Source organism: Podarcis filfolensis (assembly GCF_964270895.1).
Source record: "Podarcis filfolensis genome assembly, chromosome: 13".
NCBI lineage: Eukaryota > Metazoa > Chordata > Lepidosauria > Squamata > Lacertidae > Podarcis > Podarcis filfolensis.
Window position 1 is genome coordinate 489,188 of NC_139615.1, and position 15,711 is coordinate 504,898.

The 15,711-nt window shown below is 47.1% G+C and overlaps 1 protein-coding gene and 1 long non-coding RNA gene across 3 annotated transcripts; both read left to right on the forward strand.

Annotated features, from left to right (window-relative positions):
* Window positions 1–1,244: 1,244 nt before the first annotated feature.
* Window positions 1,245–3,360, forward strand: LOC310747029. The gene is made up of 2 exons (XR_014540854.1): window positions 1,245–1,323; window positions 1,742–3,360. It is a non-coding gene; the product is annotated as an uncharacterized lncRNA (long non-coding RNA).
* A 1,203-nt stretch (window positions 3,361–4,563) lies between these two features.
* LOC310746862 (zinc finger protein with KRAB and SCAN domains 4-like) lies at window positions 4,564–13,005 on the forward strand. Of its 2 annotated transcripts, none has more exons than XM_083581053.1 (6): window positions 4,564–4,626; window positions 8,983–9,486; window positions 9,639–9,720; window positions 9,976–10,058; window positions 10,499–10,625; window positions 11,258–13,005. In XM_083581053.1, the coding sequence occupies exons 2-6, from the start codon at window positions 9,064–9,066 to the stop codon at window positions 11,983–11,985; spliced, it is 1,443 nt and encodes a 480-aa protein (XP_083437179.1). In that variant the 5' UTR covers window positions 4,564–4,626; window positions 8,983–9,063; the 3' UTR covers window positions 11,986–13,005. The 2 variants fall into 2 exon arrangements, with proteins under 2 accessions (XP_083437179.1, XP_083437180.1); XM_083581054.1 differs by having other exon boundaries at window positions 8,983–9,465.
* The last annotated feature ends 2,706 nt before the right edge of the window (window positions 13,006–15,711 follow it).

Below are 15,711 nucleotides of genomic sequence, written 5' to 3' on the forward strand. Positions count from 1 at the left end.
CAGCGCTGATTTCAGCCTGAGGGAGCTGGCGTTTGACCAGGCAGGATTCAGGGTCAGGTGGCCAACAGGACTAGACCGCTTCTGGTGCAACAGGACACTGTGATGAGTGCCAGAGCGCATGGAAACACCATTTCCTTCCTGCTGCAGTGGTATCTATTTATCTACTTGCTTTCAACCCTGCTAGGTTGGCAGGAGCTGGGACAGAGCAATGGGAGCTCAGCCTGTCACGCAGATTCGAACCTCCGACCTTACAACCGGCAAGCTCAAGAGGCTCTGTGGTTTAGACTACAGCGCCACCCCATCCACGACAGCCCACACCCCCCCAAATCAGAGGGCACTCAGCAAATGAGACTTTCATAGAATCACAGAATTGTAGAGTGGGAAGGGCCCTGGCAGTCATCTAGTCCACCTCCCTGTATTGCAAGAATCACCACTAAAGCATCCATGACGCTTTAAAACTCTCCATGGAAGGAGAGTCCACCAGCCTTCGCAGGGAGGCTGTTCCATTCTTGAACACCCCTTACCCTCAGAGACTTAGACAGAAGCTCCTTGAAGCCACGAGTCAATTCCCCTCCTCTCAGGTTCCTCTTTTCCCATCTCAACCATTCCTCATATGGCTTGGCTTCCAGACCCTTGATCATCTTGGCTACCCTCCTCTGCACATGTTCCAGCTTGTCAACATCCTTCCTAAATTGTTGTCCATGTATGGCTAAAGTATTCCGTGTGTGGTCTGACCAAGCAGTATAGAATGCTGCTATTATTTCCCTTTATGCGGACACTAGACTGGCTTCCCACTTACCTTCGTCTCTTACAGGTGATACAAGGTTGCTGGCAAGACCTCCTCATCCATATTTTCTTGGTGGTGGAGCAGTGACTGGAACCAGCTCAGGTAGGGGAAAGTGGTCTTGTGGGGAAAGAGGCGGAGGGGTGGGGCAGCCAGGGTTCCTCTGGAGTCCCAGGAATTTCTCGCCTCTTCCTCTTGGCTTCTGTCAAAACTGCCCCTTGAAGTTGTTTTTAGGGCATTGGGTGGGTCCTCCACCTACACAGAACAATGCACAGAACAAAACACAAAATAAAATAATTCCATTAAGACGTCAATGGAGGAATCCATACTTAGAATGTATGGGAAACAAAACAATCCCATTAAAACAGCACAGCAGGAACAGGCAGGAAACAGCAAAACAATTTGTGGGAATATGATCATTATACTGGCTAAGAGGAGGACCTTTCTCTCTCTCTTTTAAAGACGTCGCTGTTCCTTTCCCGGGTGAGGTCTGCATACGGAAGTCATAAAGGAGAATTGTGGGATCATGGCCGCTCTTGGTAAGGCTCCCTGTTGGATCTTAATATATTTTTTGAAATTCCGTACTAATCTATGTGAGCAACACCCCAGATTTTGATGGGGCTGAACAGCGCCACCTACAGCATCTGGGATTCTCACACCCCACATCTCACCTTGAATGGAGGGTTATCCAGCTGTATAGCAAGACAATACCCAGCTATTCCTCATTCTGCTAGGTGGTGTTTGCCCAGAAAAAATCCATTCAAGAAAACAGCTGGGCTTTTGGAATCTTAGGTTCCCATATCCCTGAATGCTAGTAAACAAAGCCAGTGAACCCTGAAGACCTCTCATCTATCTCCTTTCTGTTCTTCCTCTCTCACAAGCATTCATGAGCATTGTTCAATAATTGGGGGCTCAATTTCTTGCTGAGGCTGTAATCCATTTCTCTTTTCTCTGCAGGTGGTGATGAATTGGAAATGAAGAATAAGGGAGACCATGATGAAATTCATACAGTGTTCCAGTATCATTGAATTGCTGCATTGGATTGGATGGTGAGAGTCATCTTCTCCAACCACCTGCAATGAAGGATATTCAACAAAAGAGTTCATGACAGATGGCCATCAAACCTTTGCTTAAAAACCTTCCAGTTCAGGAGTGTCCCACACCACCTGAACTACTTTCTTCCACAATCAAACAGTTCTTGCTGCTAGAAAGTTCTTCCTGATGTTTAGTTAGAATCTCCTTCCTTCTACCTTAAATCCATTGGTTTGGGTACTCCTTCCACCAGAGTAGGAGAAACCAAGTTTGCTCCATCTTCCATGCCACGGCCCTTTGCATATTGAAAGATGTGAAGGAGTGCCTGGTCCCCCAGTGAGCATCATGGCTAAGTAGGGACTTGAACCCAGGTCTGCCAAGTCGTATTCTGACACACTAACTACTGTACCACACTAGTCATGAGTCTCTTGGAAAGTGTGCATGCATGTGCGTCTCTTTAAGTTTAGGCACAGTGTTCTGGTGCTTGTATTTAAAGTTGTGTACACATGGGATCAAAATAATAATAGTGCATTTAAATTACTGTTAGCTAAGGAGGCAGAAAAAGTGAGTTTCGGGGTGCTGTAGCTGAGAACTGGGAAGCACGCTTGTGTAACAACAACATCAAAACTAGAGCTTTGCTTAATTAAACCTATGTCATTTCTAATTAAATCTATGTCCTTTCAAGTGTGTTTGTGGGAAGGGGTTATTCTTTCTTTTATTACGTATTTTGTGTTTTTATTTTGCATCTTTATGTTGTGAAACACTCTGACATCTTTGGATGAAAGACGTCATACAAATGTAATAAATTAAATAAATAAATAGCAAAATGGTCATAAGCAATAAATAAAACATTAAAATACACAATCACACTGAAGAATAGCCACATGAATCATGAGAAGATCTAAAATAAAGATAGAAAAACCTGCAGCAACAACAAACCTGCTAAGCCCAAGTGTTTGTTCAGCGGCCCCAGCTTTTGTAGCTGGAGTCAGTCTGGACTCTGCTAGGCCACATGGGAAAAGGCCTGCAAGGCAGGAGAAGGACTTAGAGGACTCACAGCCAGGATGGTCTCTGTCCTCATCCACGGTCTCAGCTTGGTAGCTGGAGTCCATCTGCTCATCACCTTGGACCCGGCCCCCTCAGGCCGGTGGAGAAAGCCTGCAAGGAAACAGTTGGAAGTTGAACTCAGTAGTATAGGAACATCCTTATAATACCCATTGTGACAGTAGTACTAAAGTAATGAAGAATGAGCAGAAAAAACTGGAAGATTTGAAACCATACACTTTATGTTAGGGTTGCCATATTTGAAAAAGTAAAAAGCAGGACACCCTGAAAGCTGTTGAGCATTTTTTAGGAAGACCCCAACATTGTTGTGCTTTTTTTAGGAAACCCCCCCCCCAATTTTATGACAATGCCAAAATAACCTGATTTTTTTATTGATTTACCTAAGATCCAAGAAAATCTGGACTTATGGCAGCCCCAACTTATCTACACCAAGTTATCTTGAAATTAGTGTTCGTTTTTAATAAATCAGTTGTACTCCACCTCACACCTCATTCTTTGCTAGGTTGGGGGTGAAGTGTTCAGGTCAGAGTTCTGGGGTGGCAGTGGGACTAAGGGGGTGTTTGCTGAAAAGCCCATCTGTGCCCCTTGAATACAAAGGGAAGAGGGAGCAGGAGGGGGTGGGAGCAACATGGGGAGAGAAACAACCTCCGCATGGTATATTCTGAAGCGTTTTTCAAAGTGCTCCGTAAAAACAAACTTTTATAACATTCCTATAAGGTAAACCAGTAGCATAGGCACACCTTTTCTTAAATTTCAGTTGCTGAAATGAGCTGCTACACTTCAGGTAAACAGATGTTCCTGTTTCTAGACAAGGTGGGAAAAGCTCAGCTCGGTTTCTGTTACTTCTCTCTCATTCCTTTCCTTAGTGATTTAGGTGTGGCAGTTCAATCCTTTTAACCAGACCAGGTTCCTTTCCCTCAGCCTCCCTCTCTCTCAGCAATGCCCTCCTGAGGCGTTTTATTTTGGGCGCCAGACCCAGGGGATCCCTCCGCCCCCTTCTTTCTCTCAGACCCCCAGAGCCTGTCTCCCCCCAGACTCAGCCCCTCTTCCTCTCTCCTCCTTCTCCTCAGGCCAGAGCCACTTCTCCCTCAGACACAGCCTCTCCTCCTCCTCCCTTCCTCCCGTCTCAGCTCAAGCCTCAAAACTCCCTCAGAAAAGGCTCCTCTCATCTTCCCGCCAAAAGGGCTGGCTCCGCCTCCTGCTGGCCAATCAGAGAGAGGCTCCAGCCCCCTGGTGGCGTTGCTGAGGCACTGCGCCACCAGACTCTGCCGAGGCTCAGCTGTCCATCTCTTTCTCACCGCCCCTTAATATTGGATCCTTGCTGCTTTCTGACACTGGGCCTTGAAAGTGGGGCTGCTCGGAGGGGGGCTGAGCTCTGTCTCCCCGGAGATGGAAAGGCGCCTGGGACTTGGCCCTCGTTGCTGGGGGAGAAGGAAGGGGCAGGCAGAGAAGAAGAGAGAAGAACCCAGGGAGGAAATGGCGTATAAAATGTTCTTTTTCTGTTACAAAACTCCCTTATCCTTTTATAGAACTTGTTTTCTGATTATACCCTCTCCCGCATAAAAGGAGTGGCGATGGGGAGGCACAGGGGCCGCAGCTGGGTGAGCTCGGCGGGCCAAGGGTTAAGAGGAACTGAGCTGGATTCCTAGAGAGGACCAGAAATGAAGGTGTCCAAGCCCCGCCCTCCCCAGCCCCTTCCTGTCAAGAGGCAGCTGTTGTCTCCTCGGAGGCCCCTCCTGCATCGAGTGAGTCTCTCTCTCTTCTTGCCTGGGGTGCTGCTTTGGGGGGAAGGGGAGGGGAAGGGGGACCCCCCAAATCAGGGAGCAGAGGGTCCTCTCTGCAAAGGATCCAGGGGGTGGGGAGGGAACCACGAGAGCATCTAGGCCAAACATGAGCAGTGCAGGAATCTCCACTCAAAGGCTGGTCAGGATACGGATGAGCGAGACCCATGGCTGCCTTTTGGAGCCCATGGGGGGAAAGGTGGATAGAAATGCCATGAATACAGAGAGGGAAGCCAGCCCGTCATTTGGTCCCTGCTTTCCATCGCTTTCCGAGTCATCTTCATGCGCAGCTCCACATGGAGGGCATTGCAAATATCCCACCAGAAGCAGAGCATGGAGTCCCCTGGCCACTAGTGGGATGTTGAAGTGGACACTCAAGGGACTATGTTGGATCCAGAAGTACCCCACGCAGATGTGGGGGTTCTGCTGTGTCACATTATTAATTACACAGCCACCCTCCTGAATTCCCAGGGCAAATTTTAGAATTAAAACACAACATTGAATCATAGAATCATAGAGTTGGAAGAGACCACAAGGGCCATCGAGTCCAACCCCCTGCTAAGCAGGAAACACCATCAGAGCACTCCTGACATATGGTTGTCAAGCCTCTGCTTAAAGACCTCCAAAGAAGGAGACTCCACCACACTCCTTGGCAGCAAATTCCACTGTCGAACAGCTCTTACTGTCAGGAAGTTCTTCCTAATGTTTAGGTGGAATCTTCTTTCTTGTAGTTTGGATCCATTGCTCCGTGTCCGCTTCTCTGGAGCAGCAGAAAACAACTTTTCTCCCTCCTCTATGTGACATCCTTTTATATATTTGAACATGGCTATCATATCACCCCTTAACCTCCTCTTCTCCAGGCTAAACATGCCCAGCTCCCTTAGCCGTTCCTCATAAGGCATCGTTTCCAGGCCTTTGACCATTTTGGTTGCCCTCCTCTGGACACGTTCGTTTGTCAGTGTCCTTCTTGAACTGTGGTGCCCAGAACTGGACACAGTACTCCAGGTGAGGTCTGACCAGAGCAGAATACAGTGGCACTATTACTTCCCTTGATCTAGATGCTATACTCCTATTGATGCAGCCCAGAATTGCATTGGCTTTTTTAGCTGCCGCGTCACACTGTTGGCTCATGTCAAGTTTGTGGTCAACCAAGACTCCTAGATCCTTTTCACATGTACTGCTCTCAAGCCAGGTGTCACCCATCTTGTATTTGTGCCTCTCATTTTTTTTGCCCAAGTGCAATACTTTACATTTCTCCCTGTTAAAATTCATCTTGTTTGTTTTGGCCCAGTTCTCTAATCTGTCAAGGTCGTTTTGAAGTGTGATCCTGTCCTCTGGGGTGTTAGCCACCCCTCCCAGTTTGGTGTCATCTGCAAATTTGATCAGGATGCCCTTGAGTCCATCATCCAAGTCGTTGATAAAGATGTTGAATAAGACCGGGCCCAAGACAGAACCCTGTGGCACCCCACTAGTCACTCTTCTCCAGGATGAAGAGGAACCATTGATGAGCACCCTTTGGGTTCGGTCAGTCAGCCAGTTACAAATCCACTGAGTGGTAGCATAGTCAAGACCGCATTTTACCAGCTTCTTTACAAGAATATCATGGGGCACCTTGTCAAATGCCTTGCTGAAATCAAGGTAGGCTACATTCACTGCGTTCCCTTCATCTACCAGGCTTGTAATTCTGTCAAAAAACGAGATCAGGTTCGTCTGACATGACTTATTTTTCAGAAATCCATGCTGACTATTGGTGATCACAGCATTCCTTTCTAGGTGCTCACAGACTGTTTGCTTAATGATCTGCTCCAGAATCTTCCCTGGTATTGATGTCAGACTGACTGGGCAGTAATTATTTGGGTCCTCTCTTTTCCCCTTTTTGAAAATAGGGACAACATTTGCCCTCCTCCAGTCTGCCGGGACTTCGCCTGTTCTCCAGGAATTCTCAAAGATGACTGCCAGTGGTTCTGAGATCACATCTGCCAGTTCTTTTAATACTCTTGGATGCAGTTCATCTGGCCCTGGAGACTTGAATACATCTAGACTAGCCAAGTATTCTTGTACTATCTCCTTAGTTATTCTGGGCTGTGTTTCCTCTGCTGAATCATTTGCTCCAAATTCTTCAGGTCGGGCATTGTTTTCTTTATCGGAGAAGACTGAGGCAAAGAAGGCATTGAGGAGTTCAGCCCTTTCTGTGTCCCCTGTTTGCATTTCACCATCTTCTCCTCTGAGTGACCCCACGGTTTCTTTGTTCTTCCTTTTGCTACGAACATACCCATAAAAGCCTTTTTTGTTGCTTTTAACCTCTCTAGCAAGCCTGAGTTCATTCTGTGCTTTAGCTTTTCTGACTTTGTGTCTACACGTGCTGGCTATTTGTTTGAATTCCTCTTTGGTGGTTTCCCCCCTTTTCCATTTTTTGTACACATCCTTTTTTAATCTTAACTCAGTTAAAAGTTCTTTAGATAGCCACCCTGGCTTCTTTAGGCACCTTCCATGTTTCCGTCTCATTGGTATTGCCTGAAGTTGTGCTTTTACTATCTCCCTCTTAACAAACTCCCAGCCATCATGAACTCCCTTTCCTTTTAGTATTACTGTCCATGGGATCTCACCCAGCTTCCCTAAGTTTTATGAAGTCGGCTTTCTTAAAGTCAAGAAATTGAGTCCTAGTATGCTTGGCTGCTCCTTTCCGCTGTATAGTAAACTTCAGAAGAGCATGATCACTCGCGCCTAATGATCCTTCCACTTCTACCCCACTAACCAGGTCATCAACATTGGTTAGGACCAGATCTAAAATGGCTGTTCCTCTTGTTGCTTCTCCCACTTTCTGGACAATGAAGTTGTCTGCAAGGCCAGTGAGGAATCTGTTTGACCTTATGCTCTTGGCTGAGTTTGACATCCAACAAATATCCGGGTAATTGAAGTCCCCCATTACTACTATCTCCCTTCCTTTTGCATGCTTGGCCATCTGTTCCAGGAAGGCATCATCTATGTCCTCCGTTTGGCTTGGGGATCTATAGTAAACTCCCACAATGAGGTCACTGTTATTTTTCTCTCCCTTAATTTTGACCCAAATGCACTCACTTTGGCTTTGAGGTTCTAAATCTTGGATCTCTTCACAGGTATACACATCCCTGACATATAACGCCACTCCTCCTCCTTTCTTGTCTGCTCTGTTTCTCTGAAATAGATTGTATCCCTCCATTATTACATTCCAATCGTGGGACTTATCCCACCAGGTTTCAGTGATTCCTATTATGTCATATTTAGTTTGCCGCACCAAGAGCTCAAGCTCATCTTGTTTATTTCCCATGCTTTGCGCATTAGTGTACAGACATTGAAGTCCATTAATCATTCCCCCGTGTCTCTTATTTAAGGATTTTTTCCTCCCACCACTAGGTCTGTGTGCTGTTTGCTCCATTCGGTCTATGACATTTGGATGATCATCTTCATCAATTGATAGACTCCTACCTTCAGGAGCACTGTCTCCCTCCCCCACATTAGTCAGTTTAAAGCCCTCCTGATGAGGTTTCTGAGATTTTTGGCAAAAACATTCCTCCCAACCGTTGTGAGGTGCAGCCCATCGCTTGCCAGAAGTCCATCTTCAAGAAACTGCATTCTGTGATCTAAGAATCCAAACCGTTCCTGTTTACACCATTTGCGAAGCCAGCTGTTCACTTCCACTATTTTTCCCTCTCTCCCTGGGCCACGTCGTTCAACTGGGAGGACAGATGAGATGACAATTTGTGCATTTAATTGCTTCAATTTCCTGCCCAGGAAACTCTTGAAAAGAGTTTAAAACAACTTACAATCACAGAAAGAAGGTAGGTCCTACTTTACCTGCTTTTGAGTACTGTCCTTTGGCCTCACCCACTTGGCCCTCAGGGCGTTTCCCTGATGAAGTTCTGGCCCTCAGAACAAAGGGAAAAGGACCCCATCTCAGTAGTTTGTCTTGAGGAGGTGGGAACTCCTCGCTATAGCCTGGTTTCCACGTTACACTTGGTACGAATGACTCACTTGTCATTCGCCGTTCTGACTTTATTCCTTCACTGCAAACACGGAAAGGCAGGATCAACCAGGCTGATTCATTTCACATAAATCCCTTCACTTTCCTGCACTTCTGGGATGGTCACTTTCCTTCTAGGAGGGCAAGAGCGTTACTTCTCCTTTTCTTTCGTAAGCAAAGTTCAAAGTCCGCCCAGTGGTGCAGTCCAGCCTTGGTTCCTAGCGAGACTCATCCTCGCTTGCTCAGGGAACATTTTTCTCCTCTTGTCCGTGTTGTGATTTTATAACAGAAGAATGCTTTTTCTTTGTTGGATTTTTTAGCACCTCTAATCCCGACAAACAGAACTTGGCAGAGAGCCAAGGGGATCCTTCCTGTCTCTTGGAGGCTTCCAGAGAGCACAGATGGATGAGCAAGACTCAGCTGGCCCTGAAGCAGGAAGAGGCCAGGCCATGGAAACAGGAAGCAGTGCGGGATTCTGGGAAGGCTCTGGGCAGAAGATCCTGGGAGAGGAGGACACCCTTCGCTCACAGGCGCAGAGCCAGCAGTTCAGCTGGTTCTGTTACCAGGAGGCTGAAGGACCCCGTGAGGTTTGCAGCCAACTCTACCACCTTTGCCGTCAATGGCTGAAGCCAGAAAGGCACACGAAAGCTGAGATGCTGGACCTGGTGATCTTGGAGCAGTTCCTGGCTGTCCTTCCAGCGGAGATGGAGAGCTGGGTGAGGGAATGCGGAGCAGAGACCAGTTCCCAGGCAGTGGCCCTGGCCGAAGGTTTCCTCCTGAGTCAGGCAGAGGAGAGGAAGCAGGTGAGAGAGACTTTCCTCTGGGTGCTCCCAAGGGGCTCCAAACAGGAGGGAGAAGATCACTAAATCCCATCCTTTTTCGGAAGGTTACCAGATGCTGCTAAAATTTTTGCCTCTGCCATTCCTATTCTGATTCTTTTCCCCGTCTCTGTTTTGAATCCTTGTTGCTGTTTCAGGGAAAGGATCCGTTTGCTGAAATGGGACCTGATTCCTCTGAAGTAGAGAAGTCTCTGTTGGACACCAGAGATAAGCCACTGGGTAAGAAGGAAGGAGTATTTTCTCAGTTTGGTCCCATTATGTTGGTGTTGAAAGTAATCTAGTGGTTCTTTTGATCTTTTTGGGGAAGACACTTGAGGCCCTGAGCCCAGAGGAGCCTGATAAATAATTTTGCACAATTAAATCTGAAATAGGTATAGGGGGGTATTTCTTAATCTGTAGTTAGAGATGCACTGCTTCACCTCTGAGAGAAGCATCCTGCACTCCTGTCTCCCCACTTCCCTTTGTCTCTCGCAGGTGAAAGAAGGATGTCGGCAAGACCTCCTCCTCCATCTCTTCATCCTGGTGGAGGGGAAGCAGCGGCTGAGGAACCGGATCAGGTAGGAAGAAGGAGTCTTGGGGGGAAAGAGGCTGAGGGGTGAGGGACAGAGGGCGTTTCTGAGACCGAACAAATCTCTCCCCTCCTCTTGTCACTAGAATTATTCATTATAAATTGTCTTTAGGACATCTGGAGAGTCTTTCCATCCCAGAGCAACACACAGGGAGAGGAGAGAGGGATTCTTCCATTTGGCAAACGGAAAAGCTTGCACAGAGAGAATGATCTGAATAAAACAAGGTGGAGTTCTACCCATTTTCACTAAGATTCATATCCATCATTAAAATACACTATGAAAGAACTCCATTAAAGCATTAAAATAAGAACCAATAATCCAAATGTGCAGCAGACCAATCTGATTAAAAGAACCCAGGCAGGAAGCGAAAGAGCAACTTGCAGGAAATAATCTTTATGCTGCCTAAGAGAAGGATATTATTCTTTCAGAACTCAGTTTCTTTTGAAGACGTCACTGTTTGTTTCACGGCTGAGGAGTGGGTGTTGCTGGATCCTGCCCAAAGAGCTCTGCATAAGGAGGTTACAGAGGAGAATCGTGGTATCCTGGCCTCTCTCAGTAAGGCTCCTAGTTGGATCACGAGATCTGTTCTGAAATTCCATACATATATCTCTATTGTGAGGGAGCTCAATAGTGCTGCCTTCAGCAGCTGGGCTTCCAACACCTCCACAAGTCTCCTTGAATGGAGAACTGTTTGGTCTGGGAATATACTTCCTCCAATTATGCCTTTCTAAACAGAGATCTTAATTGTCAGGGGTCCCTTTACCCTAAACAGAGATCAGGCTGGTCTGAACTGCCCAAACCTTTTAAAATGAGGCTTCATTCTTATAAAAGGTAAAGGGAGCCTTTTTTAGATGCCAATCTTCTTTTGTTGGTACTGCTTTTTCTTTCCATCTTGGGCCTATACCATTCAGGCAGCTGTGGTAGCATACATATACATATATCCACACCCGCCCGCTTCCTGTCCCCCCAAAAGAGTACTTCTGTCTTGTCAGGATTCAACCTCAGTCTGTTAGCCACCATCCATCCTCCAACTGCCTCCAGACACTCACACAGGACCTTCACCGCCTTCACTGGTTCTGATTTGAAAGAGAGGTAGCATACTGCTGAACACCCAGCCCAAACCCCCTGATGATCTCTCCCATCGGCTGCTTGTAGATGTTGAAAATCCATATCTCTCTTTGTTTCAGGTGGTGATGAATTAGAAATTAAGAACCAGCGAATCCATGACAAAATCCACACAGTGGAGAACCCCTATCAATATGTGGAGTGTGGAGAGAGCTCTCATTCCTTATCCCATCCAAGAATTCCCACTGGGAAGAAAAAGCATCAGTGCTTGGAATGTGGGAAGAGCTTCAGTCGCAGCTCTTATCTCACGGTCCATCAAAGATTTCATAAAGGAGAGAAACCTTATCAGTGCTTGGAATGTGGGAAGAGCTTCAGTACAAAGGCCAATGTCACTTCCCATCAAAGAATTCATACAAGGGAGAAACCGTACCAGTGCTTGCACTGTGGGAAGAGCTTCAATCGGAATATTGATCTCACTTCCCATCAAAGAATTCATACAGGGGAGAAACCATATCAGTGTTTGGAATGTGGAAAGCGCTTCAGTCAGAGGTCCCATCTCACTACCCATCAAATAATTCATACAGGGGAGAAACCGTTTCAGTGCTTGGAATGCGGGAAGAGCTTCAGTTCGAAGGCCTATGTCACTTCCCATCAAAAAATCCATACAAGGCAGAAACCCTATCAGTGTTTGGAATGTGGAAAGAGCTTCAATCGGAATATTGATCTCACTTCCCATCAAAGAATTCATACAGGGGAGAAACCATATCAGTGTTTGGAATGTGGAGAGAGCTTCAGTTGGAAGATATATTTGTCTTACCATCAAAGAATTCATAGAGGGAAGAAACTCTAATAATTGCTAGAATGTGGAAAGATCTTCACCCACAAGAAATGTCTCACTTCCCACCAAATAATTCATACAGGGCAGAAACTACATCAGTCCTTAGAATGCACGATGGGCTTTACTACAAGAAGAGCGCTTCTGTGACATCAGAGAATTCACAGTGGGGGGAAACCATTTCAATGCCAAGAGTGCGGAAAGAGCTTCACCTTGAAGCAAACACTCACTTTCCATCAAAGAATTCATACGACAGAGAAACCCTAATAGTGCTTGAAATGTGGAAAAAGCTTCATCTTGATTGAAAGTTTCACTTCCCATCAAATAACTTGCAGCAGGGAATGTAATAGAATTATAAGATTGTAGTGTTGGAAGGGACACTGAGGGTCATCTGCTAGGGAGGGGGAGGGGCCAGTTAGGAATGCTGGGGGTGAGAGGTGATTGGTGGGGAATTCGAAAGGATGGCCTTAGACAGATTTAATATTCAATGTCCTTTTAAATGCAATTATGGGAGGTGAATTATTGGTTTGCTTCATTTTTTCTGGTTTCTATTCTTTATTCTGTGTTTTGTTTTGTATTTTAATGCTGGAAACCGTCCTGAGATTTTCGGTTGAGGGCGATATATCAGTTTAATAGATTGTATATAAGAAAGTGGTCAAACATCAAAAAATACACAACCAAAACCAGCAATTTCCACACAAATCACAGCAACGACTTAAAACAGATACAGACAACCCCAGCTGCACATCCCTGTGGTCAGATGGGAAAAGGCCTGCAAAGCAGGGAGCAGGTCTTCCGGGACTCAAAGCAGCCAAGGTGGTTTCTGGCCTCTTCAGGAGAGACCCTTGGAGGTGCGAGAGCGAGAGGGGGGAAGTGTCAGCCAGGCTTGGTTGGATCAGGAGGAGAGGAACAGCCTAAGAATGCCCATTGTTAGTAGTAATAAAGGAATGGAAAAAGGAACAGGAGCACTTGAAATGATATGTGCACAAACTTAGCCTTGTTTATTTTCTAATAAATTGATTGTATTCCACCAAACGCCTCATTCTTTGCTACTTTCTTTCTTTTTTAAAAAACGAAGTTCTGTTAAGCAATTGGTGAATCTGCAAAGTAACTGCTAGGCTAAGCTGACTATTCTCTGGACAAACACCAGCTCCCCCGGCCTGAAAGCGAGATGAGCGCCGCTCCCCAAAGTCACCTTTGGACTTAACCGTCCAGGGGTCCGTTACTTAAAAAAAATAGTGTTTGAAATTAGCCAGGTCCCAGGCACTGGGAGCAGTGAACTGTTGTAAGAGCAAACTAAAGCCCAGCAACACAGCTGAGATAATAGAATCGTAGAATTGAAGCGTTGGAAGGGACCCCGTTATGGTGACCAACTTAGGCTGAAAGTGCCCCTTGGCACCCAGCTGATATAGCTCAGTTTCTTACGCTGCTCTGCATGGCGCATCCTGAAGCATTAAAAGCGCTTCATGGAAACTAACCCGGCTGTCCTCAACACCCCATAATATGAACAAGGCTACAAAGATCACTGGAAGGGCACCTGCTTGGCATGTGGAAGGGTCCAGGCTTAACCCCCCCCCCATCTGGCCCCCTGGAGGGTCCAGGCTGCCAGTCAGTGCTGGCAACCCATAGCAGCAGCTTCTTCCTCTTGTCTCCTGCTTCCCTCCTGAGCATAAATGAGCGCCCTCTGACTCAGCAGCAGCACCTCATCCTCCATCTCCTGCTGCAGGTTGCATGCCCCCTCCCACTTGCATGCCCCCCCTCAAATATATAATGGGGTCGGCACATGGGGGAAAGATTCCTGCAATGCTGCAGAGGTCGGACTCCTTTCTTGTAACTTGAATCCATTGGTTCTGGTCCTCTCCTCCAGAGCAGGAAAAGAACAGGCTTGCTCCATCTTTCATGGAACAGCACTTAAGATATCTGAAGATGGCTCTCATCTCTCCTCTCAGTCTCCTCTTTTCCAGGCTAAAGATACCCAGCTCCTTCAACCGTTCCTCATCTGGCTTGGTTTCCAGACCCTTGATCATCTTGGCTGCCCTCCTCTGCACACCTTCCTGCTGGTCAACATCCTTCTTAAATTGCTTTGCCCAGAACTGGACACAGTATTCCAGGTGTGGTCTGACCAAGTCATAATGGTGCAGTACTATGTCTTCCCTTGATCTGGACACTGGATTTCTTTGGATGCAGCCTAGAATAGCATTTGCTTTTTCTCAGCTGCATCACACTGTGAACTCATGTTGAGCTTGTGGCCCACCAAGACCCCTAGATCTTTTTCACATGCACTGCTATGTCCCCCATCCTACATTTGTGCATCTGGTTCTTCCTGCCTAAGTGCAGGACCTGACCTTCAGGTAGATTTTATTGCATTAGCCGTGCGGCCATAGCATGATATACATAGAAATAACAACATAAAATGGGGGTAGGGGGGTAAAGGTAGATATCGTCCTGGGCAAATACTTAAAGGAAAAGGAAAAAAAAGAGATAACAGAAGCAACAGGGGATTTAAAACATCGAGTGACCGATAATACAAAAACAAAAAGACAAAAAAATGCTGAGGCTGGAGGAGGATCATTTCCCCTATTGAAATTCATTTTGTCAGCTTGCCCCCAGGTCTCCAATCTGTAATGGTCATCCTGAATCCTGATTCTGTCTTCTGTGTCATTAGCTGCCCTCCCAGTTTGGTGGGATCTGCAAACTGGATGAGCATCCCCTCAATTCCTCCATCCAAGACGTTTATCGACAGACTGAGCAACAACAGGCCCCGGACAGAGCCCTGCAGCCCCCCCTGGTCCCCAATCTATGGCGTAACCTCATGGGGGGTAGTCGCCTCTCAAGAAGGATGTTTGAGGAGTTGGAAAAGGTTCACAAAAGTGCTGCCAAAATGATCTAGGCAAAATTTTTCTATGAAGAAAGAGCCTTTGGGGCTCTTTAGTTTAGACTTCAGAGCAGTGGTTCCCAATTAGCTAATTACTGAGCCCCCCCCCTAATTTTCAAAATCCAATCCTGGCCTAGAGAAAGTGGATGGAGAGTTCCATCTCCTGACAGTGGAACTCAAAGACATCCAAGGAGTCGGAATGTTGGAAGATTCAGGACAGATAAAATTAAACGCAAGGCAGAGTTCACCTGTGGAACTCCCTGGCACAGGACAGGAAAGGGAGAGGAAGAGAGGGGGGCGCTGGCTTGCCAAGGGTTAAAAGGGATTGAGCTGGATTCCTAGAGGGGAGAGGAATTCAAGGGGGGGGACCGGGAACTCCACCTGAGGAGGAGGGGCCTTTGTCTCTCTCTTCTGCACGTGCTGCATCCATGGTGCCTCCGGGAAGCTGGTGAGTCTCTGCATTGGGGAGAAGAGGGGGGTCCCCGGGATGCAGGGGGGAGCAGGGGGACCCCCAAGTCAAGGGGCAGAAGCTCCTGCCCCCCCTCTCTGCAAAGCCCGGGTGGGGGCGAGGGCACAGGATCCCTTTCGATCCCTTCGGGGAGGGAAGAAAAGGGCCTGCAAAGAAGCCCCCTTCAGACCCAGGAATCCAGACGTCGTCGTGGGAAAGAAAGATTTGTACGGAAAATAGATGCAAATAATAATAATAGGGGAGCGTGAGCCATGCAATCAATTGAGACTGTTGGAAGAGGGCAGGGGGCAGAGAAGAGAAAGCGCTTCTTGGTGCCGTGCAGAGTCAAGCCTGTGGAACTCCCTGCCCCAGGAGGCGAGCCCGGGACCAGGGCAGGGAGGAAGAGGGGCTCTGCTTG

Excerpts from the sequence above, each read along its gene's own strand:
- LOC310746862 (XM_083581053.1), top strand. The coding sequence starts at position 9,064 with ATGGATGAGCAAGACTCAGCTGGCCCTGAAGCAGGAAGAGGCCAGGCC. Across the intron at positions 9,487-9,638 it reads TGAGAGAGACTTTCCTCTGG|GGAAAGGATCCGTTTGCTGA; the intron begins GTGCTCCCAAGG and ends TTGCTGTTTCAG. Across the intron at positions 10,626-11,257 it reads TGGTATCCTGGCCTCTCTCA|GTGGTGATGAATTAGAAATT; the intron begins GTAAGGCTCCTA and ends TCTTTGTTTCAG.